Genomic DNA, 27,734 nt, shown 5'->3' on the forward strand with positions numbered 1-27,734 from the left:
AAACTTATTCAAAGAATTTAAGGTGAATGCCAGTTTATTTTAACATTACAATAAAATGTATCCAAAGTGTTATGCTTGTTGTTCTGAAATATGTGTTACCAATATTTTTCTTTCAGACAGCGCTACAGCCAACTCTGTTCCGTATGACGTTTGCTAAACGTTAAGGCTACCATGTTCAAGCTAACGCAATGTAACCATAGCTTGTAGTAATACCGTAGGTTTCCACCCTACTACACCCCACACAACTACTCAGTCCGTGTCATTTGTCATGAAAATATAATGCTAGCATTTTAAATAAATATCGTCAGACTTATAGTCAGTCACCATGTCCGTACATTTAAACTGCTGCTTGCATTCTAAATATAGAGGTGTGTACGTGTCTTTTTACACTGTGTGGGACCCTCTGCTGTTTTCTTACAGTCACTGAGCTATACCTGATCACCGAAATACCATTTTTTCTTTCACGATATCAGCCAGAGGAGGATGTCAACCAGGACAGGAATGCAGTCAGCAAATACATGTACAACCAACCATATCAGAAACACAGAAAATGTAAGTTTTTTGTAACGTTCAAATATATCGAATTGGGAATCCAGAATCATGGAATTTCACTGGTATTGGTACTGACTGGTTCTGGTATAATGATATCCTTACCAGTAACTACTAGGCAACATGTCATAGGTTCTGACATTTACAGTTAAAATAAATGTCATTAATCAACAAATTCATTCTCCTGTGTCCTTTGGTTGTATTTTCAAAGACTGTCATATTACATACTGATAGATATAATCACCTCCATTTTGGTTTTAGTTCAATCTGAATTTCTTGGCAAAAAAATGCCCCGGGAAGACTAACTTGGAGAGGTGGATTCTGACTTGCTCTGGATTATTTCAAGTGGGTTTGCATGTCAGATGTGTTACAAGTAACATAGCCAAGTTTGGTGTAAAAGAGCCGACTGACAGTCTTCGTTTTATCAACTACTCTCTTGCCAGTGCTTTGCCAATGTCCCTTATGGAAAAACCAAAATGTTCCGAAACCGCTGATTATGATTTTTTTGAATAGCAGATATATGTATGAAATGTGCTACATAATGCTATTGAACTTCCATTGATTAGCCCACTATTCAAGAGTCAAATCGAAATAAAAATAATATCATTGGGATTACTTACACATTTACTTTAGTCGTGATATCATCCCTCATTCCTGATTCTTGCTTCACATGCCGATACACAGATAGCTGCGTACCAGTGCAGCAGATACAACATACACGCTGCTATGTACAGACAGCATTGTGCGCCGCAGATTACAGACCCAACCGCAAGTGTTAAGCTCACACCAGGACACTTGGGGACGTTCACCAAAATACGTTTATTTTGGAAAGCCAAATCGTGGTCCAAAGAACAAGAGGGGCCAAAACCGGGATCAGTCTGTGCTGTGCATCTAAGCAAGAATCAGGATCCAATAGGGTAGTTAGTAAACCGGGAGCAGGTTGGCCAGGAAGTCAGTCCAGGGATGCAGATGGGAGACACAGGGAGAAACCACGAGGAAGGATCATGGGTAGGTTGGACAGGAGCGGGACGGTTCTAGAGGCGCAGGAGGAGGAGGCAAAGAGAGTCGGGTGGTACGGAGCTGGAACGGATACAGAGGGTTAATTATAATGCTCGGAAATTCCATACTCACACGACGAATATGTGGCTGCGCCTTCGCCTGCCATGGCTTCTGTTCCCTCCTCCACTCCACCAGTGTCTCTTCGGCTCTCCATTTTCCCCTGCCCTTTGCCTCCTTGCCCCATGCCTTTGTGCCCCCCTGTGTTTGCTCCCCGTCCCTCTGTACCTTCTGGTCCCTTTGTGCCCCCTGGTGTTGTCCCTCTGTTGTCTCCTTTCATGTTCCTCTGTTTCCGTCTTTGGTGCTTCTGTGTCTGTCCGCACTTCCTATGGTTTGTCGGTTGTTTTTTGAGTTGTCCTCCTTGTGCCTGTTCTGTGTGTCCATGCTGTTCCCCTTGCTGCATTGATGTTCTTGTTTTTGTTTGCCCAGGTGCTGTCTCGTTATGCCCTGCGTCCCCTGTGTTGCCCCTCACTCCCCTTAGGCACACCCATAGTGTGTGCCTTTGTGGGGGGGTCCTGTCATGCCCCGCTCATTTGATCCTCCCATCTGCCCCGCCCCCCTCATTAACCGTGTTATCCCTCTGTTAATCCCTGTGTTCACATCAGTTTTTCGTTCTAGCCATGTCTACCGTAAAAAAAAATAAGGTATAGGAATGTTTAGTGTTGTTTGTGTTCCCAGAACATTATCCCACTTCTACAGCTACTACTACATCCATCCATTGTCCAAACCTCTTATCCTTCTGGGTCGAAACAGAGTCCAATATGAAGTACCACAACGCTATTGTTAAGCAATGGTGTCAAAGTTCATCATTATTATTATCGTTATTTTTATTATTAACAGATTGGGAGGTTCAAACATGCCAGAGAGAGGAAGCGCCTGCTTTACGCCTGTAATGTTTCATATGAAAAGACAGACATTCATAAAAGAAACATGGTACTACAACAAATTTCTATATCCTGGGCCAAATGCAGATGTTGTTCAGCAAATGATCCCACTATTAAGATCCCCCCCCCCCAATACATTAATGCATTAATGATAATCAGTTTAAAGCTAAATGCTGTTTCATCTCTTCAGGCATAGCCGTCGGTTGTAAATGACAGGCCCTTGCGGGGCTGGTATGTCTTCCTTTTTGGGAGAAGCAGGAATGTCTCTGCATGTGTTTTTTTCCTCACCATTGAAGGCATCATTCTGAACATTCTGGAATGATGAAAGGTGACATCTGAGATGATTGGTGCTGGGATCCATGGCGATAGAGAAGGGGCAGGAAGTGCTGACAGCTCGCGTAGGGGTGTACCAGACAACTGTCCAGTATCATTATCTGCTTAGAAGAGTAGACTGTGAGCACGCCCCTTCCCCCGTGACTCTATGGGATTCCATCATCAAAGTCACTGTGCCAGGGGCCCCGGGGCCATTTGGTTGCGAGTCAGAGAGGGCCTGTCCTATGAGGGGCTGCTCTCTGGGCCTGTCCACTGAGGGGGCGCTCTCTGGGCCTGTCCACTGAGGGGGGCGCTTTCTGGGCCTGTCCAATGAGGGGGCGCTCTCTGGGCCTATCCACTGAGGGGGCGCTCTCTGGGCCTATCCACTGAGGAGGCGCTCTCTGGGCCTTGTCCACTGAGGGGGGTGCTTTCTGGGCCTGTCCACTGAGGGGGTGCTCTCTGGGCCCGTCCACTGAGGGGGCGCTCTCTGGGCCTGTCCACTGAGGGGGTGCTCTCTGGGCCTGTCCACTGAGGGGGGCGCTTTCTGGGCCTGTCCACTGAGGGGGCGCTCTCTGGGCCTGTCCACTGAGGGGGCGCTCTCTGGGCCTGTCCACTGAGGGGGGCGCTTTCTGGGCCCGTCCACTGAGGGGGCGCTCTCTGGGCCTGTCCACTGAGGGGGGCGCTCTCTGGTCCTGCCCAATGAGGGGCTGCTCTCTGGGCCCATCCACTGAGGGGGCGCTCTCTGGTCCTGCCCAATGAGGGGCTGCTCTCTGGGCCTGTCCAGTGAGGGGGCGCTCTCTGGACCTGTCCACTGAGGGGGGCGCTCTCTGGTCCTGCCCAATGAGGGGCTGCTCTCTGGGCCCGTCCACTGAGGGGGCGCTCTCTGGTCCTGCCCAATGAGGGGCTGCTCTCTGGGTCTGTCCACTGAGGGGGCGCTCTCTGGTCCTGCCCAATGAGGGGCTGCTCTCTGGGTCTGTCCACTGAGGGGGCGCTCTCTGGTCCTGCCCAATGAGGGGCTGCTCTCTGGGCCTGTCCACTGAGGGGGCTCTCTCTAGTCCTGTCCAATGAGGGGGCGCTCTCTGGTCCTGCCCAATGAGGGGGTGCTCTCTGGGCCTGTCCAATGAGGGGGCACTCTCTGGGCCTATCCACTGAGGGGGCGCTCTCTGGGCCTATCTACTGAGGGGACGCTCTCTGGGCCTATCCACTGAGGGGACGCTCTCTGGGCCTATCCACTGAGAGGGCGCTCTCTGGGCCTGGCCACTGAGGGGGCGCTATCTGGTCCTGCCCAATGAGGGGGCGCTCTCTGGTCCTGCCCAATGAGGGGGTGCTCTCTGGGCCCATCCACTGGGTGGGCGCTCTCTGGTCCTGCCCACTGAGGGGGTGGTCTCTGGTCCCGTCCACTGAGGGGACACTCTCTGGGCCTGTCCACTGAGGGGGCGCTCTCTGGGCCTGTCCACTGAGGGGGCGCTCTCTGGTCCTGTCCAATGAGGGGGCACTCTCTGGGCCTGTCCACTGAGGGGGTGCTCTCTGGGCCTGTCCACTGAGGGGGCGCTCTCTGGTCCAGCCCAATAAGGGGGCGCTCTCTGGGCTTGTCCACTGAGGGGGCGCTCTCTGGTCCTGCCCAATGAGGGGGCACTCTCTGGGCCCATCCACTGGGTGGGCGCTCTCTGGTCCCGTACACTGAGGGGACGCTCTCTGGGCCTGTCCACTGAGGGGGCGCTCTCTGGGCCTGTCCACTGAGGGGGCGCTCTCTGGGCCTGTCCACTGAAGGGGTGCTCTCTGGGCCTATCCAATGAGGAGGCGCTCTCTGGGCCTATCCACTGAGGAGGCGCTCTCTGGGCCTATCCACTGAGGAGGCGCTCTCTGGGCCTGTCCACTGAGGGGGCGCTCTCTGAGCCTGTCCACTGAGGGGGTGCTCTCTGGGCCTGTCCACTGAGGGGGCGCTCTCTGGTCCAGCCCAATAAGGGGGTGCTCTCTGGGCTTGTCCACTGATGGGGCGCTCTCTGGTCCTGCCCAATGAGGGGGCACTCTCTGGGCCCATCCACTGGGTGGGCGCTCTCTGGTCCCGTACACTGAGGGGACGCTCTCTGGGCCTGTCCACTGAGGGGGCGCTCTCTGGGCCTGTCCACTGAGGGGGCGCTCTCTGGGCCTGTCCACTGAGGGGGCGCTCTCTGGTCCTGCCCAATGAGAGGGTGCTCTCTTGGCCTGTCTACTGACGGGGCGGTCTCTGGTCCTGTCCACCGAGGGTGTGCTCTCTGGGCCTATCCACTGAGGGGGTGCTCTCTGGGCCTGTCCAAGAAGGGGCACTCTCTGGACTTATTCACTGAGGGGGCACTCTCTGGGCAAATCCACTGAGGGGATGCTCTCTGGTCCCGTCCACTGAGGGGATGCTCTCTGGGCCTGTCCACTGGGGGGGCGCTCTCTAGTCCTGTCCAATGAGGGGGCGCTCTCTGGTCCTGCCCAATGAGGGGGTGCTCTCTGGGCCTGTCCAATGAGGGGGCACTCTCTGGGCCTATCCACTGAGAGGGCGCTCTCTGGGCCTATCTACTGAGGGGACGCTCTCTGGGCCTATCCACTGAGGGGACGCTCTCTGGGCCTATCCACTGAGAAGGCGCTCTCTGGGCCTGGCCACTGAGGGGGCGCTATCTGGTCCTGCCCAATGAGGGGGCGCTCTCTGGTCCTGCCCAATGAGGGGGTGCTCTCTGGGCCCATCCACTGGGTGGGCGCTCTCTGGTCCTGTCCACTGAGGGGGTGGTCTCTGGGCCTGTCCACTGAGGGGGCGCTCTCTGGGCCTGTCCACTGAGGGGGTGCTCTCTGGGCCTATCCAATGAGGAGGCGCTCTCTGGGCCTATCCACTGAGGAGGCGCTCTCTGGGCCTGTCCACTGAGGGGGCGCTCTCTGAGCCTGTCCACTGAGGGGGCGCTCTCTGGGCCTGTCCACTGAGGGGGCGCTCTCTGGTCCTGCCCAATGAGGGGGCACTCTCTGGGCCCATCCTCTGGGTGGGCGCTCTCTGGTCCCGTACACTGAGGGGACGCTCTCTGGGCCTGTCCACTGAGGGGGCGCTCTCTGGGCCTGTCCACTGAGGGGGTGCTCTCTGGGCCTATCCAATGAGGAGGCGCTCTCTGGGCCTATCCACTGAGGAGGCGCTCTCTGGGCCTGTCCACTGAGGGGGCGCTCTCTGAGCCTGTCCACTGAGGGGGCGCTCTCTGGGCCTGTCCACTGAGGGGGAGCTCTCTGGTCCTGCCCAATGAGGGGGCACTCTCTGGGCCCATCCTCTGGGTGGGCGCTCTCTGGTCCCGTACACTGAGGGGACGCTCTCTGGGCCTGTCCACTGAGGGGGCGCTCTCTGGGCCTGTCCACTGAGGGGGTGCTCTCTAGGCCTATCCAATGAGGAGGCGCTCTCTGGGCCTATCCAATGAGGGGGTGCTCTCTGGTCCTGCCCAATGAGAGGGTGCTCTCTTGGCCTGTCTACTGACGGGGCGGTCTCTGGGCCCGTCCACTGAGGGGGTGCTCTCTGGGGTTGCGAGGATACCTTGCTGCCAATAATAGGTTAAGAAATGTCATGACTTCCGTCTCTAAGGACAGTCTCTGACGAGAAAGCCAGAACCCCCAACCAACATCTGCACCAGGTTCAAGGATCTTGTAAGGTAGGGGGGGGCATAAAAGGGGCCATAATTTATAGGGGCTGACTTTATCATCAGTCAGTGATAGGTTTTGAATCGATGAGAGGTACTCCAGGACCATGATGGATCTGGGAGGGGGACGTCTTCCGGTATCCACTGAATTATGAGCGTGACCATATTGATAATCGTTATGATTATTCACAGCTGGTGCTTTGACAGGGGAGGGGGCAGCTATAGAGGGGGTCAATGAGGCGTGACACTTCATGTGGAACCTGGTGCAGTCCAAATGGAATGGTACTTTTAATAACTGTACTATGAATAACACTGCCGTACCTCCCTCCCCCCCCCCCAAACACACACACACCAGTGATTGTACTCAGGTATAGCTTTCAATATATTAACATACAATAGATGGATGGATAGAATTAATGGCTGGTGAGCCCCTGAATAGAGATTTTGGAACTGAAGAGCTGTCCATCTGACCATACAAGAAGATGTCAGTGACCTTTTGGAGGCCAGAAGAAACTCATTGTGTTATTGTTAATTTGAATATGTTGACATGTTCTAAGGTTAAATTGTGTTTTGTGTTGCATCTATTTATATTTCTATCTTGGGCGATCTATCTTTATAGAGTTTGGGTGATGTAGTTTCCCTGTCTGACTTTCAAGGTGAGTTCTGCTCATTGCCTTTTGAGAATCATGCTTTCCTTAAGGATCCCTGTGCTCTATGGTCACGCAGCCTTCCTGGATGCTTTTATTTGGGGTGACAACATTCTCTATTAGCATCGTAGCACATTGTTGGTGTGACTCATGCCACCTCACGCTTTCTCAGTTTCCTGTTGGCTGCAACAAATGTAAATAGTTCTCCACAGATCACAATCAGGGTGTCAGGTGAGAGATGCTGTCAAGAACAGTTTGGAAGGATGCGAGACGACGTTAATTTTAATGTGGCCTTCCAGATGTTTTCAACCATCAAGTAAGCATTCATAACACTAGGGCTACAAAGACACAGACCACATGTGTGAATCCTTCCCAACACAATCCAGTTAGCTAACCTCTTACTGTAACCTCTACTTTGTCTAATAAAAGTTTAAAAAAGTCACTCTACAGACTGATGATGCCTTTCGATGCCATTTTACTTTCCCTCTGTAATGTTCTTAATGATTGACCACACTCACACAAAGCTAAAGCCATTTTTTTTTCAGTTTCTCAACATATTCAACATATTTTTAAATCCCACGCATTTCATTCCTAGGGTTTTAGAGACACATCACCAATCAGAGCTGTAAATGTGAGACAGAGCTGTTTCAGGCTTTTATGACGGATAAAATATGAAAAGAAAAATAATGTATTGTACCCATGCCAAGAAAGACTAACTGAAGTAGTGTCATATCTCCTCCGGTCCTACAGGGGGAGCCAGAATTACAGTCATCATGCTATCCTGGGTGATGCACAGCTGACCTGAAAGTTCAGTTGACTAACGAGCTTTACTTATAGTCCAGCTGTAGAGCTTGGGGCTTTTTTGGGCTTTTTACTACCTGTTGTCAAATCTTGTCTCTCTGGTTCATGGTTTTGACACTGAAACCTGAATGATTTTTCTGCTGTTACCCTTTGGGTCCCACTTATTATATTTCTTGGTACCTGCAGCACTGTTCCGGGTGCCTTGTCCCAGTCCAGCGAAGCAAATTGGAAGCCTTCAGGCCATATTCTAATGCTGGGAAATAGAGCACACCCCTTACATTTTTCTCATAGGACTGCTTCTGATATCAGAATGTATGCAAATTCAGTATGTACTAAAAATTATGTATTATAAGAAAAATCTGGGAAAGGCAAGGCAGGCCAAGAAAGAGTTTGGCTGGCTCTGATATATCCACTATGTGTCGGGAAGGCTTGTACTTCGGTCAAGACTGACGCAGAAGCTTTCTGTCTGTGTTGTGCCTACAGTATAACCTTAACATGCCAGGAACTCTCAGGCTGTAATTTTCAAGGGTTTCTTTTTCTTTTTTTTAAGGAGGAGGATGTGTTAATCAGGTCCATAGCTCTTGGTTACACGAGAATCTAAATTTTTATTGATTGAATTTTTTTTTCCCACCGACGGATATCAGAATACACCTACTTCAAAAGCATCGGGAACACAGGAAGATATATTTTTTGAGAAATATTTAAACAACTGAGCAAGGATCAAATGTAAAGGAAATGCTTTTCACGTCTAAATTTTAAATTTTTTATGAACGTGGCCTGGAAAAAATTTCCAGAGGCAGGAGTGGAGCGATCTACACTCTTTTCCGAGCTAATAGTAGAACCCAAAGTTTAATATCGCCAATTTCATTTTTAATGAAGTCTGTAAAGTCACCTGGGCTAATATTAATCAGCATGCATGATGCAGATCTTGTGAAGATCAAATTCAAGCACATGTACTGTATGTTAAATAAACACGTGGACATTTCCCCTGGAGATTCTTGGTTCAAGTACTGGGCTAGTAGTTTCTGTTGTGCTTTTTCAGAAGGCAACTGTTCTGGTGGGCATTTTTTTGGCACCCGGGGGACCCTCGCACTGAAATGTATTTTTGTAGTGTTGTAAACATCCAGAAAAAGAATAAGAGTAACTAAAGTAGCATCATTTCTTCTCCTGGGGGGCTGACATTGCTGACATTGCAGATTCGTATGTCCTGTTTCCTTCATCCCATGTTTAACTTTGACTTACAAGGATGTTTCCAAGATAGACGTATGTGACAGATGAAAACTATTACAAAAAAACCTCCATCCAGCCATATGAACTGTAAACTAAACTGTGTCACGATGGATGAAAATGACACCATTATAAAGGCTGCTTGGCTGACAGGCTCAGAATCCTTGTTTTTCTATAAAAAGGGAGGAATGAAACAATATTTACATACTTCTTGCTGCAAATGTTTCCTCTATTGTGATTTACGATACGCTTGACAAAATCTAATTACACAGCAGGCCAACACCAGTTTAACAGAGGGGGCAAACATGCAGCAACGATGATGGTCACAGAAGCTCATTCCGATTGCAACGAGAGGAACCGCAAATGGAGGCTGGAATTGGCCTGGCAGAACATCTGATTACACTAAGGATAATTGAATTTAAGGTGTAGCGGACCATGGTCCAGGTCCACTAAGTGGTGGAGACAATGGACCACAGGACCTGTGCAGAATAATGACAGATGGGTACAGCCACCGCACTCATATAACGCTCATATGTTTGCTCATTCTGGTTTCCATCAAGGTGTAATTCGTTCACTCATGCTAATATGGCACCCCCGCAGACAGAACAAAATGGTACGTTCTGATTCATTAATCTCCCCCTGCACCGTGGCATTGTGCAGCCCCGGGCTCTACTATCTTCCTGTATCTGCCACCATCAATGTGCTCTCATCGCACCCTTCACTTTCACTTCTGTTTGTCTGGTGAGATAGGCCCTGCTCCCTCCCCCAAACACATGAATTTCTATTATAAATCAACCGATTTTTCATCCAGATTCCACACCCCTGCCCGTCTGCCGAAACTGCGGATAAAACAACCCGTTAGCGGGCTACACGAGAAATGTGAAGCCTTTGAGGAGGAAGCTCAAAGCCCCCAGATGTAGGGCAGGTGGTGGTGGGGGGGGGGGTCCTCCTTCAGCACGACACCCAGCCAGTCATGTGAAGAGACGCTGGCTCTCCACAAGCATGCTGGCATCACACGAGACCCTGAGAGGGGCACTGAGGTACAGATTTGGGGGGTTTCGGTATGTGGACAGCTCTGTCAGATCTCTGGGCTCTATGACTTATGACAGCAGTAAAATCATCCAAGTGGTCAGAAATGTAATGACTATAAAACGTGAATTAACCGCTCTGGACTTACTCCATGTTTGCTGGGTCACCATGACCTTAGAAGTATCAATTGTTATAGAAAATGGATGGATAACCCATCAGATTCCTCTGGTCAAATCGGAACCAGAACAAGGATGGTCTCCACTGTCCTGCACATGTGGTGTATTTGAATGTCACTAATAGTAAAAAAAATGAAATGTACTACAACATTCCGTTTGGTGGATGAAACTTCCGACAGACTCGACTGAGAGCAGAGTTTCCTTCAAGAACTTTAAAGTGATCTTCCTCTGGCTGGTCTGAAAGCAGAGCTGTCATCCTAGAGAGTTTAGTGACGTTTTTATACTGGAAAAAAGGAAATGGGCTCGTCACTCAGAACACACCTCCGTTCCTCATGTGAGTGGGGGATCATATGGAAGCTGCTGGAATGTGTCTGGGTATCATGGAAAGTGTCCTGGGGTTTTCAACGAGTTTCCCACCTGCCGATAGAAAAATCCTCATGACTTCAAACAAGGGCCTCAGGTCTGCTGGCAACAGAATGTCAGTCCTACTGCTTGACATGATGTGAGAATAAATTAATGATCAGTAATCCGATCAGATTTGATCTAAAACTGGAAATCGAACAAGTGAGATTTTCCTGAAGAAATTTACAGCATGTTTTAGGGTGAGAGTCAAAATTAACAGAAATAACACTGTGGGCGAATATAATTTGTACTTGTGGAATGCTGATGCAATGAATTCAGCTAATTGTCCCTCATGCTGTGGAAGAGAGACTTTCACATGTTACTCTCTCAAGGACACGTTTTGGTTTGGTTCCAGCATTGGTAGGGACCAAATCAGCCCCGAATCTCCCTCAACACACCTGGTACTCCTACTGTACCATCTATATCCAAATCTACGTTCTTGGTAAAACCATGCCGGTTTCCTTAGCATCCAACGCAAAATGTAAACAGGCCTTTCCAATGACTCGTGGCAAAAATAACATGCCATGCAGATGAGCTCCACCACAGGGCAGCGTAACCAGAAACAGCACGACAAAATATACAGTACTGACATTTATAACGGAAGTCTGAAGAAGGTCACTGTTATCTTTGGGGAACTGAAGGTCAACCAAGACGTATTTCATTAAGCGAATGAATAAGTAAATATTAGCGCTAACGATTTAATTAGCATAGTGTCATTTATGTGTGTTTTTTTTTTAATACTATTTGCTTACATTTGTTTTTATTTAATTTAAAGTTTATTCAGCTCTGGAAACTCATGATACATGTGTAAATGTCCTGGGAACATAAGGAAACATAAAATACGGTTCTTGCCCTCCTACCTCTTTAGCTTCCTGTGACGAATTATGGGAATTTTTTTTTGACTTCCTGTAAGGAAAACTTGAGGTGACAGAGAGAATTTTCAGGCAGAGGAAGCTTGCTTCAAATGTAGCTCTTTTCAAAACGGAGCTCTTTTCCCAAAATGGCTTCCTTAAAAGAATGCAGAAATAAAAGTGCGTTTCGTAAAAGTATATAATAAAGTACGATGATTCACAGTGTTGTGACCAGCTGCTTCTCTTAACAGAGACCATACAACTAGATATACATACATAAATCACCCATACTTAAATACACAAACAGACACACACACAAAACATTGCTTAAAATGAATACCAAAGTAGGCAAATAAAACAAATATGGCCTTTTTTTACAGGATCTGTGTGAAACAGGGTGAAAAGCCCCTTGTCATACAATATTCATTGGGATCCATAATGCATTTGGTGAGAGATTTTCCCTGCTGGTTATGGCTAATGGAGTCGGATGGGATCGAATCAAAGCGGGTCAGCGAATGCTTAAACAAAGTTCTGCGTGTGTGCGAGTGTCATCACGTGGGAAGGAACGCACTCCCGAAGGTGTGCTGAAGACGATCCGTGCTCCTGAGCGTGATGGCGGAGTGTCGGTGATGAGCGCTAGCATTAGCAATTAGTGTGGCATTTAGTGCAGATACTGTCGCTCGGTGGGGCTTTAACCAGCCAGGCTTCTCTTGTGCATGTTTTCCCCAAGTATTCTACTCACAATCCCTCATTCACCGGCTCTACCTGGGGGTCTCGGATCACCAGGGAGTGTCTGTATGGATGGTGAATGTCACCCCGCTGATCTGTGCCGGATGCTACCATTGAAGGATGAGGGATGCCTCATCTGTTTCGGGTCTGGAAACCACAAACCAGGAGTGGCCTGGGCCATATCTGTAACCACGGTGCGGAGTAATTAACCTCCAGGGAACACGGTAGCTGGGAGAAAAACAGCGCGGAAATTAATAGTTCACACAGTATTAGGACATGGTATCCCGGGCTGTCCCAGCAAGCTCATTAGCGTGTGAAAATCACCTCCAGGCCCGGTGTAAGTCATGGAGGATGTGGAGCTCGGTTGCACAAACACATTGGGGATGTATTGGCGCCCGTATGTGCAATAATTACTAGCTGTGGCAGCGTGGGTCTCCATGTTTTGTTGTGTTGTTGCTCTTCTGTGGCTTAATTACTGATTTTCACCGGTATACTGAGGCGGACCCTCAGTGGCAGAAAGTTCAACTGATGAAAGCTTCCAGCGCGGCTAAATTATTCATGGCGTTAGCGCCCCATCGGTGCCCCCTAGCCGCCACATCGGGCCACTGCGCCGTTCCTGTAATCGTACTCTGCTTCCCCCACCTCTCCTCTGTGTACCTAAAAAGACTGGATTAATGTGTTCGGACTGCAGGGGGGCTCCCTGCACACATGTGCCCCCCCCACTACCCTGCCTGGCCTTACACAGTGCAGTTTCTCCAGCTTCATACAACAGTCAATCTTTTGCTCTCTTTTTCTCTTTATCTCCTCCTTTAACCATGACCCGGTGGCTGTTTTCCCTTTCAGGGCTTCATCCCTCCATTCTCATGGAAATTCCGTTCCTTTGCTCAGCTCATCCATCTCTCTCTCTTTTCCTTGTCGTCTGGGAGACCTGACATCCACAAAACCTCAATCGCCCCACAAATCCGACAACGGTGGCTTTTGGAGCCAGGGAGAGAGGGAGGGCTCCCCTCCTTTCTTCTCTTCTCTATTCCTCCCTGGTCCCTTCTTACTCTCTCTCCTTTTCTTTTCTTCCTTCCTCCTCCTTCAGTCGGGAACTTGTGAATGGTGACCAATCAGGAGCCGCATACCCCTGGCTTCTGCCTCCCTGTCATCCTGAGCAAGGAGTGGGGAGAGAGGCTGGGGAGAAAGAGAGAGAGAGAGAGAGAGGGAGGGGTGAGAGAGGGGGGGAGAGAGAAGAGAGAGGGAGAAGAGGAGAAAGTGAAGGAGCGAGGGAGAGAGAGAGAAAGTGAAATAGAGAGAGGGAGTAAGAGAGCGAGAGGGAGGGAGAAACAGCAATAAGGAGAGGGAGTGAGAGAGAGCGAGGGAGAGGAGCAGCTGCACTCTCACACAGCAGCACAGTCAGTCCCGGAGTGTGACCACAGACGGGAGGCATAGCGGAGCGTGCCGTGCAGGAGGACACGGGACCAGTGCAGTAGCTGCCATGTTTCCAAACGGAGTATAGACTACAGGCGCACGGTAAGCTGACCGCCTTCTTCACTGCCATCCCTTCCCTCGTCTCCGTATATCTCAGAGGCAGAGGGTCTGTGAACAGCCATGTCCTTATCACCACGTCGAGGGGGGGGGGATGCAACTTTGCTCCCGCAGTGAACTCAAGTTGCTTGCAAGGGGTACTGCAGACAGGGACTGGTGTACACCCCCTCACCATGCTGATTTGAAAAGAAAATTGGATTACAGGATTTTTTTCTTTTCTTTAATGCAGCAGGGGGTGGGGGGGCAGCCGGAAGGGGGTCCAGCTGCGGCTGGCAGCCGGGAGTGGCGGCTCGTGTTTTGGCTCGTGGCGCGTGCTGGGACTTTATTGTCGGAGGATGTACAGATTGTCGGGGGTGGGGGGGGGGAGGCAGATACCACAGGTGCAAGACTTGTCTGAGAGTTTGGGTTTCGTGGGGCACGCATGTGGCTGGGTGAGCTGCCCTCCCTTTGGCGTCCCCCCCGCCATAGAGCAGAGAGATGGCAAGGAGAGGCGTTGATCAAACAGGCGCATCACGCTCTCCAGAAATCCCCCCCACATCCCCGGCCCCTCTGATAGGCCGGGAAAAGAATGTGAGTTAATCCTCATTTGCCCCATCCTGGCAGCTGGTTCTGCGGCGAATCTGTGGACCGTACCAGCTGGCTAACGATATGGTGATGACTGGGCACGGGGCCAGGGAGTTTGCACAGGCAGTTGCCGTACTTCAAAAGTTTAATCTGACCTGGGAGTGTGGCCATGTATCTGTGGAGGGACCACCGGGGGGCGCCGTGTGGTCTTAGGGTGGATTCTCGCGCCTTTTTTTGGAACATCCAAGCGGGCACTGGCGCTTGAGGGTGGGGGGTTGGATTGTGATGTGCCAGCGCTGGGTGGTGCAGAGTGAAAACTCGTCTCGGGAAAATGCTGGTGGATATCCTGCTTTTCTGGCTCAGAGCTTTGATGCTGCTCCTTGTACGAGCTCTCCATCAAAATCTAAGGTCTGTGCTCGTTCTGATCCTCAGTGCCACTTTCACAGCAAGCTCAGTACCTGTAAATCCAGCTAAATCGCTTGGCAAAGTTGGGGAAACACACACAGACACACATACACACACACACCCAGGGTGTAATTATATCTTTGAGGGGACTCCCCATTCATTTCTATGGGGAAAACTCTTATCCCAACATGACGACCTCACCCCCTACCCAGCCCTACTGATAAACATAAGTAACAAAAGAAAATACTAGACTGGAATTTTTACCTTTTCGATTGCATTTACAGATCTTTCTAAGAACCTTAAAAATGGTCCTCACAATGTCTGGTTTTTACTACATTGTGGGACACATACAGAGAGAGAGAGAGAGAGGGGTTCTACTGTACCAGACAAATTCACGGCTTGTACCTGGATGTAAAGTCCTCCCTGACATTTAAATAGAAGGTAAAACATGTATAATCCAAATCAGGGCCATAGCCAGGATTTTTAAAGTACTGAGGGCAAAAGTGTTAACCCTTCCTAGGTGTGCCCCGTAATGGATTGTGGGTATTGGAGTTGCAAAAAAAATACTGACGACTTGACTTCGGTGTCACCAATGGAATGTGTGGGCATGAACCGAATAATTCCTGTTATGACCTTGAAATTCCAAAAAGCTGCTTTAACTCCATATGTTTGCAGGAACACCGGTAATAATTGCACGGTCCCCAGAAGTCAGGCTATGTGTGATCGTGATTCTAAGCCGTTCTGTGAATCATTACGTTAATATGTTTCATTCAGTGATGCCCGAACCTGTGTCTTGCCCATGCACAGCTGCACTGGTGGACACACCTCTGCATCTAAAGGTACGGGCAATGACAACAGGCTTGTGATCCGTGTCGACGTCCCTGCATTGCCCAGGCACTACATCAATACCGCGCACGCCGCGGGATGTGGTGTGCACGGCAGCGTGCGGACTGGAAAGCGACTTGTGCCATTTAGAAGGTCTTGGGCTCCTCCTAGTGGCAGATCATGGCTCTGCGTGCGCTCGCTCTGCAGCTGAGAACCCAGCTGGGGACATCTCCTCTTCTTAGAACTTTGCATTTGCCGATGGAACTTTCCTTTCAGCTAATCAGCTGCTTAATTAATGAGTCACCGTGGTTACAGCTTCACCTGCAGGGGCCCGTCAGATGAACGCGGCACGCACGCGCACGTTATACAGCCCCCGTTCAGAATCGCCGTAACGTTCTGCACAAAACAGCAAGTAATTAGCAGCTCTGCGGGTCTTCACTTTCGGGGTGTGGAGAATTAATGCCTATTCATGCTGGACGTCCCAGTGGGGGCTTTTTTTTCCAGAACACCTTCTCGCTTACCTCCGACACCGTTTCATCGACCTGCTTGGCATGGACGCAGGGCTGACTCAGATCATGTCATGTCGAGGTGCTAAATGGCCCGTGAGGGTGTTGATTCCCGGCACGTGACCCATCAGAGCATCTTCTAAATATAAAACTCATCCCCTATATTATCACGTTTAATTTTTCATTCGAAACACCCCTGAACGTCGACGTTGCAGCGCGGCAGAAATGTGTCAAATTTCGTCAGGGTCTGAATTGAAATTAGCGCCATTTAGTAGCAGGGCTCGGATTTTGCTTATTATGTGTTGTTATCATGCCTGAAGATGACAGCTGTCACTGTGTTTTGATGGCGAGTCTCTCTTTCCAAACGGCTAGTTGTGCTGGCTGCCTCATTATGCCGTAACTACAGGGCTTTATGGGGTTTATGGTAACGATCCCTAAACATTTCGTCGTTTCCGTATGCAGTGTGAGTGGTTCCTAACAACATATGTACATCGACTGGCAGCAGATTAATCACCTCAGGAATGTCACGGCTCTTGGCATTTATATCAAGTTTGACAAATGTTACCGACGATCCATGTTACAGTAAGTTATTAAAAAAAAAAAAAAAAACACACACATTTGTAGTGTGTCAGACCCACGTACCGGAGTGGAGTGGGGGGGGGAGGTGAGTTTTGGAGCAGCATTTATAATGTGGTAATAAAAAATCATGGTAAAAATGACCTACAAATAATTTAATGCAAACCGACAAAACTTCATCAATAAATGCATGAAATATATCCTTTTTTGTTTTAAATATCTGAGATTTGAAAAGCAAGTGGACATGATGTAATGCCCCTTCCCTCACTCCCCCACGCACACACACACACACACACACACACGCACACACACACACGCACACACACCAACCACCACCACTGCCCTCCTGTTCAGATGCATTTCGCATTTCACGGTCAGGTGACATACCTGTAGAGAGATCATACTTGATTAGTCGGAAATGTGAGCAGGTGAAGATATCCGCTGTTCAGTATCCTTAATAAGCTTTTTATCTTCCCCTGTGGAGCCCCGTGGCCCAGACTTAAAAGTCTCAGGGAGGTAGGCTGCAGGCAGGCACACGAGAATCATGCAGCATTGCGTCTGAACACCAGGGCGGCGCTCCGGGCTTCCCCCATGGTGTAGCTCACAGGCCAGGGCAGGACTGCTGCATCTGTGTGCGTCAATAGTGAGGTGTTGGCGAGCTGGACCCACGGCTGTAATCTCCTGTACGGTGTGGGTGGATCTCTAACGGGGAGACAGGCTGGTCCCCCCCCCCCCCCAATGGGTGTGGCCAGGTTTCTCTGATACCCCCAAAAACGAACAAGAGCGCCCAAATATAGGTTAAAGAAATCAGTAACTTGGGAAATAGACAATGCAGAATCTTCATAGTTTCTTTTTCAGTTCTTTTTATTTTAGGAATTTCAGAAAGTTCCCATGGATTAACAGGCATCCGGGAACATAACCAGTTAATAAGCAGCACATTATTTACATTAAAATGGTCACGTCGCTCGGCCGATTCTGGGATTTGAACCGGAAGCCTTCCGATCTCAGACACAGTTTCATAACCTGCTGAGCATTATCATAGTTTGGGCGGGATTGGATCATAAAAATGAGATAGGGGCAGTCGCAACAAACGGATCAGAACTCAATTTTCACATAGGTTTGGCTACGCGAGTAAGACTCACAGTGACCTCGCAGGGCAGGTCTGGACAACCCTATGTGTCAGTCTAAGAAAACACAGGAGGCTGCCCTGTGAATGCGCAGATTAAATAAATAAACTCCTACAGCCCACTGGTGGAACTGCCCTTGGAGTAATTTGTTAGCTTGGTGCAGCATTTCCACTCTGACACGGGACGGGAATCACCTATTGATCCTAAACAATGATATTTCTCTTCTACAGACGCCCTGTAACCCGGCTGCATCTTAAATTTTATTTCATGAGCCCATTTAGGAAAGAAAACAGAATAAACGCTATCCGTTTGTCAGCTTGGCTGCTGATTTTATTTAAAAGCACTTCATTGATTTTATGCCCTCCCTGTTATTTAAGCATATATTTCCCTGGCCTGTGTAACGCTATGGAATCCCATCCAGGGTGTACCAGTGCCATTGGCTCTTTAGCACCTGGGATAGGCTGCAGACTCCTCCCATGACCCTCTACTGGTTAAGCAGTTTGAAGACTCACGGAATATGTCAGATACCAGAGCGATCCGTTTTTGGTCTTAGGGTGTAACAGCAACGCTTCTCCGGGGGTTAAACCAGTAAACCTGGGATACAAAACCACCTAATTTGCCATCTGCAGAACTTCTGTTGGCTTATACCTGCTGTATGTTAATAACTGTGCTCATAAGGTCACCTGACATTTCAGTTGAGCTGAACCCATGAACTATCCGGTTACTGTTCCTTAACCACTGTGTTGCCGCTCTGGCCGTGAGTCCCGGTTTAAAGAAGCTGTCTTGGATTTGTGGTTATCTCTACCCTACACTGTGATTAAATCTGCCAGATTTATTTATTTAGGGTTTATTAATCTGCAGGGTTTTTGCCAGGCCCTGCATGACTGGGACTGTAGAGGTTTGCTTCATAAAATAGTAATAATAATGAAGAACAAGAGGCCCATGATACAATGGACAAGAGACAGGAGTTGGGGGGGGGGGCTCACCATTGATGTCACCATTGGGCACTTCAGCAGCGCCCCAATTATTCCAGGGACTGTTTGACTTTCTCAATTGTGTGTTACTTTGGATAAAAGCATCCGCTTTGGTGCTCAGGGTTGTTCAGCGTATGCATGGAGATGGTTTGGGTATGACGTGATTCTCGACGAGATTTGCGGTCAGATTTTCATGAGCGTGGCTATGATTTCGTACTCCATGTATTTACATCTTATTTGTCATTTCTGTACATGTCGAGGAGCCATTTAACCATGGACCCAGCTGGATGCTTGTTTGTTAGCCAGGGTGCATCTAGAAACCTCTCTTGGGAATGTGGCCACAGTTGCTTAGCACCTAGCCGGCTTTGCTAAGGAGTTACGGCAAGGTGGACGGTCCAATTATTTCGGCCCTTCTGTGACCTTAAGGAGTCTGTTTATAGTGTCGACAAAGCAGGCAGAGCTATTTATGAGTACTGACTCAATTAAGCGCATTATACAGCAGCTGGTAATAATGATTCTGATAATTGTTCTGGTTAGCATTCAGAGAATTGTCTTTGTGGACAGCTTAGGGAAATGCACACAAAACAATGCAATCGTATGGAGTGTGTTTTTGTTAAGGATCTGCGTGAAATTCTGTGTTTATGTGTAGGAATTGACCACGGATTTGGAGCCGGATGTGTGTGGGGTCTCAAACATGTACCTGAAGATAGAGGTTAGTGCAAGTTGGAGGGTAGATTCAGAGATACTCTTCCAAGGTCACTTTTGGGGTGTCAGTTGTGCTCTAACTCCAGGTGCAGAAATCTCTGGCTCCCCTTCTGTGCTGTACAAAGTTGGAATATTCAGTATGTAATAAATTGCTAAAAACATCATCAATTGAACCGTTTTCAGTCATCACACCTTTTACATCTTTTTTTTTTTTTTTTTTTAACCCTGTTGTGCAGGGTTAAAGATGTATCATAATTTGTGCATTTTAAATAACCGTAAATGTAATATGTATTAATACGTGCTAATTTGTGTTAACATAATGGCACTAATGTGTGTCAATGTAAAAATCAAATTCTAACATTTTAATGAAACAAAAAAATTTATTTTGTAATGTAATAGCCATTAAAGTAGCACAGTGGGCAATCCTGTCGCTTCACACATTAGGGTCGGTGCGGAGTTTGCATGTTCTCCCCAAATCACAAAGTCTACCAGATGTAGTCCAAGAGCATGTGGTTAGGGTAATAGATGTGTGCAGATTACCCATAGAGTGAGGCTGTGTGCAAATGTAGGCTGTAACAGACTGGCATCCCATCCAGGATGATGCCTGGGACAGGCTCCAGGTTTACTGACACCCTGCGTACGATAATCAGTGGAAGGATTTATGTATTAAAATCAATTTAAGCTATCTATATCAGTGTTTCCCAAAACGGCCCTTGGGGACCCGCCGGCAGTCCATGTTTTTGATCCCAAGAGCTTGGAGGGAGCAAAAACGCGGATCGACTGTGGGTCCCTAAAGCCCAGATTGGGAAATACTGATTTATATTATTAGCTAGTTGACCAACGGTTATTTTATTTCATGTCTGTTGTCAAAATAGAGCACAATGACTGATGTAGCTGATTATTTCTCCAGGAGCAGTGTTGAAAACCTCAAACACTTTACACTCCTGCTGCCCCAAAACGGTAAAAACATCAGACGAAATAAAAAAAAAAAAACAAAAACAAAAAACAATCCGTCAATAAATAGCGTCTGGATCCTGCTTCTTCACAGGCCAAAGCCCTGTCACTCCCACCATTTGATGAAGGAACCGCTGTTGCGTTGGATATTCAGTCCAAGTCGACAGAACCCAGCTACTTAAAGTTTCAATTGCTTGAGCGTTTTCATTTTTACGCTTGTTTCGCACGAGCAGCATCACAGCCTTACCGTGCGTGGCCTGTTCCCGTGGTAACGCGAGCGTTATCCCCTGCTCTTTGATGTTAATTGATGCTCCCATCTGTAGGGTGACTGTCGACTGTACCCCGCGGTATTCACTACACTAAGACGCTTAGCTGCCGACTCCAAAAACTGTTTTTTTTTTTCTTTAACCTCAAAGCTTTATCTTAAACCCCCAGTGCGCGATTCCGCTTCTGTGGCACATTTTCGGTACCTATACGGCTGCGGAAGGGCAACTGCCATTTGTCTTGAGGTGAAAGAGAATGAAGCAGCAGGAGACACGTTTATCTGGCAGCCTGCGGATGCCGTGTTTAGCGAGGGAGGCTGTGTCTGCTGTTAATGCCTCCGCAAATGAAAACACTAGTGACGCCACGACTCGTCGGAGCCTTTTAATTATGAAAACAGCTGAAACAAGTGAAGGAATGAACACCGCGGGTCAGAAACTCTGAGAGTCACGTGACTCTCCTGATATACCTAGTTAGAACACCATAGCTGTGGGCCCCGAGCTGAGCAGAGGCATCCCTTGTATTCGCTTCACCACCAGGTTTCAGCGTCAGCTGGCAAGTGATGAAACAGGCGGGTAAATGAGCTATCATGGGTGTCCACTCCGCAGCTAGAGCCCCAGCCATCAAAATGACACCCCAGGTTAACACTGGGACTTCAGTATTTCCCACCGATTCACCTCAGTGCCTAAATGTCGTGAATTTCATTTTTGTAATGGTAGATATATTATTACTGTAATATATAATATTCTCTTTTTCAAGCTTATGCGTCTGTACTGAGTAGATTCTCGTTTGCATTATGTGTCTTGTTTTGCATTTTTGCCTGTACTCTACATTCCTTGCTGCTGTTTTATTTGAGTCAAAAACAATATAATGTACAAATAATATTACTAAAACAACTTACATTACAATCCGTCTCACAGTTACATTACAAGCAACCTCACAAGAGGACAAGCCTCACAGGCTTTGTGTTGAGGCAAAGGAAACCATTTATTTGTGGGAGAACTGAATTTGACCTTTGACCTCCACCTTCCCGCTGCCGTGGTACTCTCAGGATGGAATCCACATCAGGTACACGCTGGGCCTTTCGGTCCTCTTCCCACAGTTCCCTCCAATGCAATTTCAATTATTCTTTTTTTCTTAGTCTCCCCCAAATTCGCTGAGTGAATAATTCATGTTTTTTTTTTCTTTTTTGTATCTCGTTAAGCAAATTGGTTGATTAGCATTTATAGCACGATGCTAATTTGCACCTCACCTCTCCAGATTCATCAGTCGAACTGTAATACTAATTTGTCCAAAGACACAACTTGCTCCCATTGTCCATTCAAAGGAAAAGGACCCACGTTGACAGTGTAATTCCCCTATAACCCCAAAATCTCATACTCGTCTGCCTGGTCTCTCCAGAGATGCGTAATGAATGGCTGTCAGAACAGCGTTGGCACTTTGGCCTTTAGACAAACCTTTCAGAAGACACGGCCCTTCGCGAAAAGGCCTAGAGCATTTATTGGGATTCTCTTTAGAGGACCCATGCATTATGCATACGCTGCTGAATTACCTATTAAGAGGGGTCTTCCAGGGTATAGGGGGCTTCAGCTGGCCACTGAGAAAACTCTAGTCAGCTTTGTCTGCCTGGGGGTGGACCTACCGCCTGTTCCATTGTTATCACGGTCTGCTACTTTTCATTTTTTAAAATGTATATATATTCTCTACTTTTACTTTCTGGGACATTTTAAACAGATGGGCACCCCATTTGTGAGGTGTGGATCATTTGGTCTGGTGACTGCACTGACACACCATTGCCTGTGCTCTCATTTCCCATGAAGCTCTAGGTCCTGATTGCTACTAATCTAGCTCTTACAAATGGAACGGACTGCAAGGATATCTATAGTTTCCAACTATTATGGCTGTGTAAGTAATCTCTGTGATCTAAATGTTTAACATGTTTAACTGAATCAGCCAATCACCATACGTCAAGCAAATAATGTCCAGTGCAAAGATGGCCCAACAAATAGCACATATGAGGTGAACCATCAACAATGGGCTGGGAAGTAGGTGTCTGGGTTGTTTTGTGAGGGTGAGGGTAGACAAAGGACCTAACGCATTCATTGGAAGCTCAGCCTAGCTGCACTTATGCTTAGCATAGTCCTTGACAGCCATATGTCATCCATGTGCTATTTGCCTCACTTGGATGTTGCTTTGGAGAAAAGCATCTGGCAAATATCTAAATGTATATATAAATTTAGGGGTGGTCATCTTCAACAGCAGTTTGTTCTTTTTACAATTTAGCGATTTTGTCACTAAATGATTTTTACCACCCACTGTCTGCCTAAGTTGCATTCATCCTCAGGGACAAAAACTACCTACAAAACAGCAGAAATCTGCAGAAACTAGCAGCACAGCACTACCACAAATAGACAGAAAACCGAACAAGATACGAGGTACTTAATGACCACGTGAGTGTTAGCACACAAGTGCTCCTGGAGCTGCTAAGTGTTTGAGCCTGAAGAAGTGTCTCTTTCCAAAGCTGTGGCTTTGATCTTCACAGGGGTCAAAGCAACGGTCAGACGGAGGAATAAAATGCAAGATCTCGCAACGCGGAACTTCAGCACAAATTCCACGCAGAGACGACGTCCGCAGTAGCTCATTTACGAAGAAACTCTCGAAGATCCGACCGGATACCATGGTGATTAATCACTTTCTGGTGCTCCTGCTCCTCTCCTTCTCCCACCTGATTTCCACTGTGCCTCTGTCGAGTGGGAGTAACAGAAATGTGTTCAACAAGTTTGCCTCACCAACGGAGAAAGAGGGGAAGGTGTTGCAACGCACCAAGAGAGGCTGGATGTGGAATCATTTCTTTCTCCTGGAGGAGTATGCAGGCTCAGACTTCCAATATGTCGGCAAGGTAAGATCATCAAGGCTTCTAATCATTTTCCTGCATTCACGCCGAATGGTATACTCTACCCACATTTCATTTGCTTCTTAAATTTTGTATTTCGATAAATTCCTATAAGGTCTTGTGTTTTTCATCATTCCTGTAACTGTCTTATGCTGTGTCTTTGTTGTTGTTTATTGATGCTGCTGTTAAGAGTGAACCGAACAGTTTTTGTGGTACCACTTTACAATAAGGCTCCCTTTTGCCACTAGTAAATGGTAGTAACTCATTAATAAAAAGAAAACTGTGTTATATCGTGTTTAAAATTATATATTAATAATTTAGAAAGTGTTACAGTACAACCTAATTAATAACCAGATTAAAACCATTCATAAACTCTTTATATGGGTAGTCTTATTGTAAAGTGGCACAGTTTTTGTTGTATGTGCAATCATGCTATGACGATAACTCATTCTGATTCTGATTAAGCAAGGGGACAAATCAAGGGGTGAACATTTCTTAGGAATGGGCTGTCTGCAAGTCCCCTTCAGATGGTGCCCTGAGTTGACACCCCGGCCCATTATTGATAGTTAAATCCCAGCGTTACGGATGGAAGCATAGCAATTCTTTTTTTCCAAAACCTTCATCCGTTGGGTCTTATGTGTAGATAAGAGTAAAGGATGTTGAACGTCTCCCACTAGATGTCCCTGAGGCTGTTTCCGGAAATCTCACAGCTCTTATAAGTTTTACCAGAGTGAATCTTCTGTGTTGTGGCCTATTGATGTCAAAGTGAACGTAGCTGTAAAATGGGAGAGGAATTGTAGTGTACGAGTCAGACGTGTGAACGGGCTGATCAAAACCAAAGGCAAAGCACAGTGACGTCTACCTTGGGTCCTGCTTTAGTCTATTTGTATGGGATTGTCACAGAAAAATAGAGTTTCAGAAGAATCTGTCCAGATCACTGGCAAACTGAAATGTCAGGCACAGTTATAAAAAAATATCTAGTGAAGCATCATATTTCGCCTCTTTTCCAAAAAGTCTGTAAATTAACTACATGACCCCAAGGCCAGAGTGGTGTGGTGGTTAGCACTGTTACGTCACACCTTCGGTCTCTGCCCTGCCTTCATGTGTGTGGAGTTTGCATTTTCTCCCTGTCTCATCATGGGGTTTCCTCTGGGTGCCCCAGTTTCCCCACACAGTCCAAAGACCTGCGAAGGTGAATTGGAGTTACCAAATTGTCCATTGGTGTGAATGTTGTCTGTGTGCCATCCTGGGTTATTACCTGCCTTGCGCCCATAGTTTTCAGGATAGGATCTAGACTCCTACCACCCTACACAGGACCAGCAGATATAGAAGATGGATGGGATGCAGTTGTGAGTCTGTTTCCCAGGGCATATGAGACCATATTAAGTGAATGGAAAATAAAGGTCTTTGTGCTATATATGCATGGACAGAGGTATAACTTATGACTAGATTATGTCTTTAAAAGCGCAAAGACCCAGTCAGGAAGGCAGCAGAGGGATAGATCTCCTCCTGATGTTTGCTTAAAATGGAATGTTGACCTGGGAGACTGGGAGAAACCTCCGCCATTGCTTCCATTCCGAGGGGGGGCAGGGGGGGGTAATGAAATGATAATGACAGCTGACAGCCAGTTTTCAGCAAGGAAGTTGACTTTCATCATAAGCTTCCAATTCTCAATTAAACAAGTGCGTCCTGCGTGGGAAAATGCGACTGGCTACAGGGAGTTGCAGTAAAATGGAAGGAAGGAATTAATTAAAATATGCACAGAAATATGTTTAACTAATATGGAGTTTAGATTTTAGAGAACAACAGCCTATCTTGGAATCATAGAGTTTGAGGTAGGGCATGCATTGGATAGGGTGCCAGGTCTTGCTTGCCTGTTTGTGTTCTGTTGCAGGATTATAAACTGAAATTAAGTTATGAGTCCATGAGCTCTTGACCGTTAACCACCAAGGGCTCTTCGCTTTCATGCCCGGCCATTGACAGCCATCCAGTTTGATTTCCCCGCTGTGAAAAATTAAACGTGCTGGGTGCGTCTCATCTGTGGACCCGTGTTCAATCTCAGTCCAAATTAAGCTGCGGAGATAGAACAGGGGGTCTGTGAACATGGGTCTTTGTGTTGGAGATCACATCTTGAGATTTATCTTTGCTGTGTATCAAGACAGCCAGTCAAGGGTCGTCTCCAGGAAGATTGAAAAATTGGGAAGAGACTTTGGAGAGCTATGTTCTTAGCTTTCTCTGTGGAGGGATGAAGTGACGGTGTTGGAGGTCTGAATACTGAGCGTTTTCTTCATGATGTAAAATAGCAAAGAACTAGAATTTAGTAATTAATTGTCATTGTTGATGCACCACAGCACACAGTGCACAACAACGAAATGTGTTCTCTGCATTTAACCCCTATGTGATATTGCAGGGGGTAGCTAATTCAGCACCTGGGGAGCAGTGCTTGGGGGTGGTACTTTGCTCAGGGTACCTCATTGGTCGGGGATTCGAACAGGCAATTTTTCAATTAGGAGTGCACTTCCCTAACCATTAAGTCACTACTGCCCTAGAGCACTTATTCAGTTTAAAGTCATTCAACAAAGCCTATTCTGAGGAGTACAGCAGCAGACAGTGGTCTGTCTGAATTATCACCTATGAATTTAAAGCTTATTTAGTATTAGGTTATAACTGCTTCGACAATTTAAAATTTGAAACTAATTTACTTATATTCTTAATCATCTTAGCAATTATTTCTCATAATTAAAGATGTAATAAACACTGAAATCTTGATATTTCTCAAAAGATATGGATGTGGAAATACATATCTTTAATCTTTGACATAATCGAAAAAGCATAGCTTAGTGTGACAGACATCTTTCACCCCTGCTAATATGTACTATCTAATCAAGAGTAAGTACATATCTTGAAGATGTAACAAAATCAGACAAATTCAGCTGAAAAGTTTAGTACAAAGTTCAGGAGTAACTGTTTATTGATGACAGGCGTAAGCATTATCTTTTTCTGGTGTAAGGGAGGAATGAAGTGGGAAATTGCAAGTAGGAATAAGGAGTTCAAGCTTCAGAGTCAGGTGAAGGTAGAAACAAGTTTTGCCCTTAATGAGAAGACAAGACTGGTCCACAACTTTTACCAAGAGCATCAGAAGAACAATGCAATGTAACTACAGGATTATACAGTAGGACATTTCTACATTTGGTCAAGACTCTAGAGCAGGGGTCTCCAACTCAGGTTCTGGAGAGCTACTATCCAGTAGGTTTTCTGTCCCACTTGGCTTCTAATGAACCACACCTGTTCCTGGTATTTACCTGAGAGCAGATGTGGCTCATCATAAGCCAGGTAGGATAGAAGACCTACTGGATGGTAGCTCTCCAGGACCGAAGATGGAGACCCCTGCTCTAGAGTAATGGATGGAAGCAGGCACAGAGTTGGGGAGGTATTTTTAGAGCAAGGGACATAAAACTGTAGGGGCAGTTAGAGTGTTCATAGACAAATTAAGGGCTGACGTTTGACTGTGGTTCCCCAGACCGCAAGATGTTGCCACATTTTGTGGCACAAAAAATGAGCTGTGATGTAGGGCAGGCAGAGAAACTCAAACGCGCCGACAAACTTACGAACCATTTGTATAATCCTGGCTCTGTGTGAGATTGCTTAAATAAAACATCTTGTTCAATTATTTGACAGAAGGTGTGGGACAGCTATGCTCTGGATAAAAAGGGTCCGTCAGATAACTTAATTAACAGAATCTTAATTTCTGAAATGGTCCATAGATGGCTCTTATGAGATGAACATTTTAATATCCGTTTGTTTGTACCCACCTTCCTCCAGGCGGGCGATATCTCACTGCAGTGCCATCTACTGAGATCCGTGCTTAACCCTGGCCGGAGGTGATTACCAAAAGGAGGGGAGTAGAAACTGATAACTCACCTGTCTAGTCCATTATACTCCGTCAGCACCGATGCCTACCTCCTACTGGGCAGATGGCAGATGATCGTTTTGACACTAGCTGCAAATCAGGCCGAGGTGAAAATGCACGCTCCGCCAGTTTCAGCTCCGTGACCGGCAGGGAGTTTGGGCATTTCTGCCGTCTCGCTTATGGTGTGACAGACAGCGGGGAAGCAG

General features: G+C 47.2%; 2 protein-coding genes across 3 annotated transcripts in view; one reads left to right on the forward strand and one right to left on the reverse strand.

Annotated features, from left to right (window-relative positions):
* Positions 1–5,621: 5,621 nt before the first annotated feature.
* On the reverse strand, positions 5,622–13,893 carry LOC125739873 (proline-rich proteoglycan 2-like). The gene is made up of 2 exons (XM_049010397.1): positions 13,824–13,893; positions 5,622–6,181 (listed from the first exon to the last, which is right to left on the reverse strand). The coding sequence occupies exons 1-2, from the start codon at positions 13,891–13,893 to the stop codon at positions 5,622–5,624; spliced, it is 630 nt and encodes a 209-aa protein (XP_048866354.1).
* Positions 13,561–27,734, forward strand: part of LOC125740814 (cadherin-10-like) — a 40,370-nt gene continuing 26,196 nt past the window's right edge. Inside the window, exons 1-2 of one of the 2 annotated variants that reach the window (XM_049012477.1) lie at positions 13,561–13,813; positions 23,268–23,624. In XM_049012477.1, the coding sequence (XP_048868434.1) occupies positions 23,403–23,624 (222 nt within the window). In that variant the 5' untranslated portion in view covers positions 13,561–13,813; positions 23,268–23,402. The remainder of the gene's footprint in view (positions 13,814–23,267; positions 23,625–27,734) is intronic. The other variant, XM_049012475.1, reaches the window with a different exon arrangement.

The sequence above is a fragment of the Brienomyrus brachyistius genome, chromosome 4 (assembly GCF_023856365.1).
Source record: "Brienomyrus brachyistius isolate T26 chromosome 4, BBRACH_0.4, whole genome shotgun sequence".
Taxonomy (NCBI): domain Eukaryota; kingdom Metazoa; phylum Chordata; class Actinopteri; order Osteoglossiformes; family Mormyridae; genus Brienomyrus; species Brienomyrus brachyistius.

Excerpts from the sequence above, each read along its gene's own strand:
- LOC125739873 (XM_049010397.1), bottom strand. The coding sequence starts at position 13,893 with ATGGCTGTTCACAGACCCTCTGCCTCTGAGATATACGGAGACGAGGGA. Across the intron at positions 6,182-13,823 it reads GGATGGCAGTGAAGAAGGCG|GCCTAGAGAGCACCCCCTCA; the intron begins GTCAGCTTACCG and ends CTCATTGGATAG.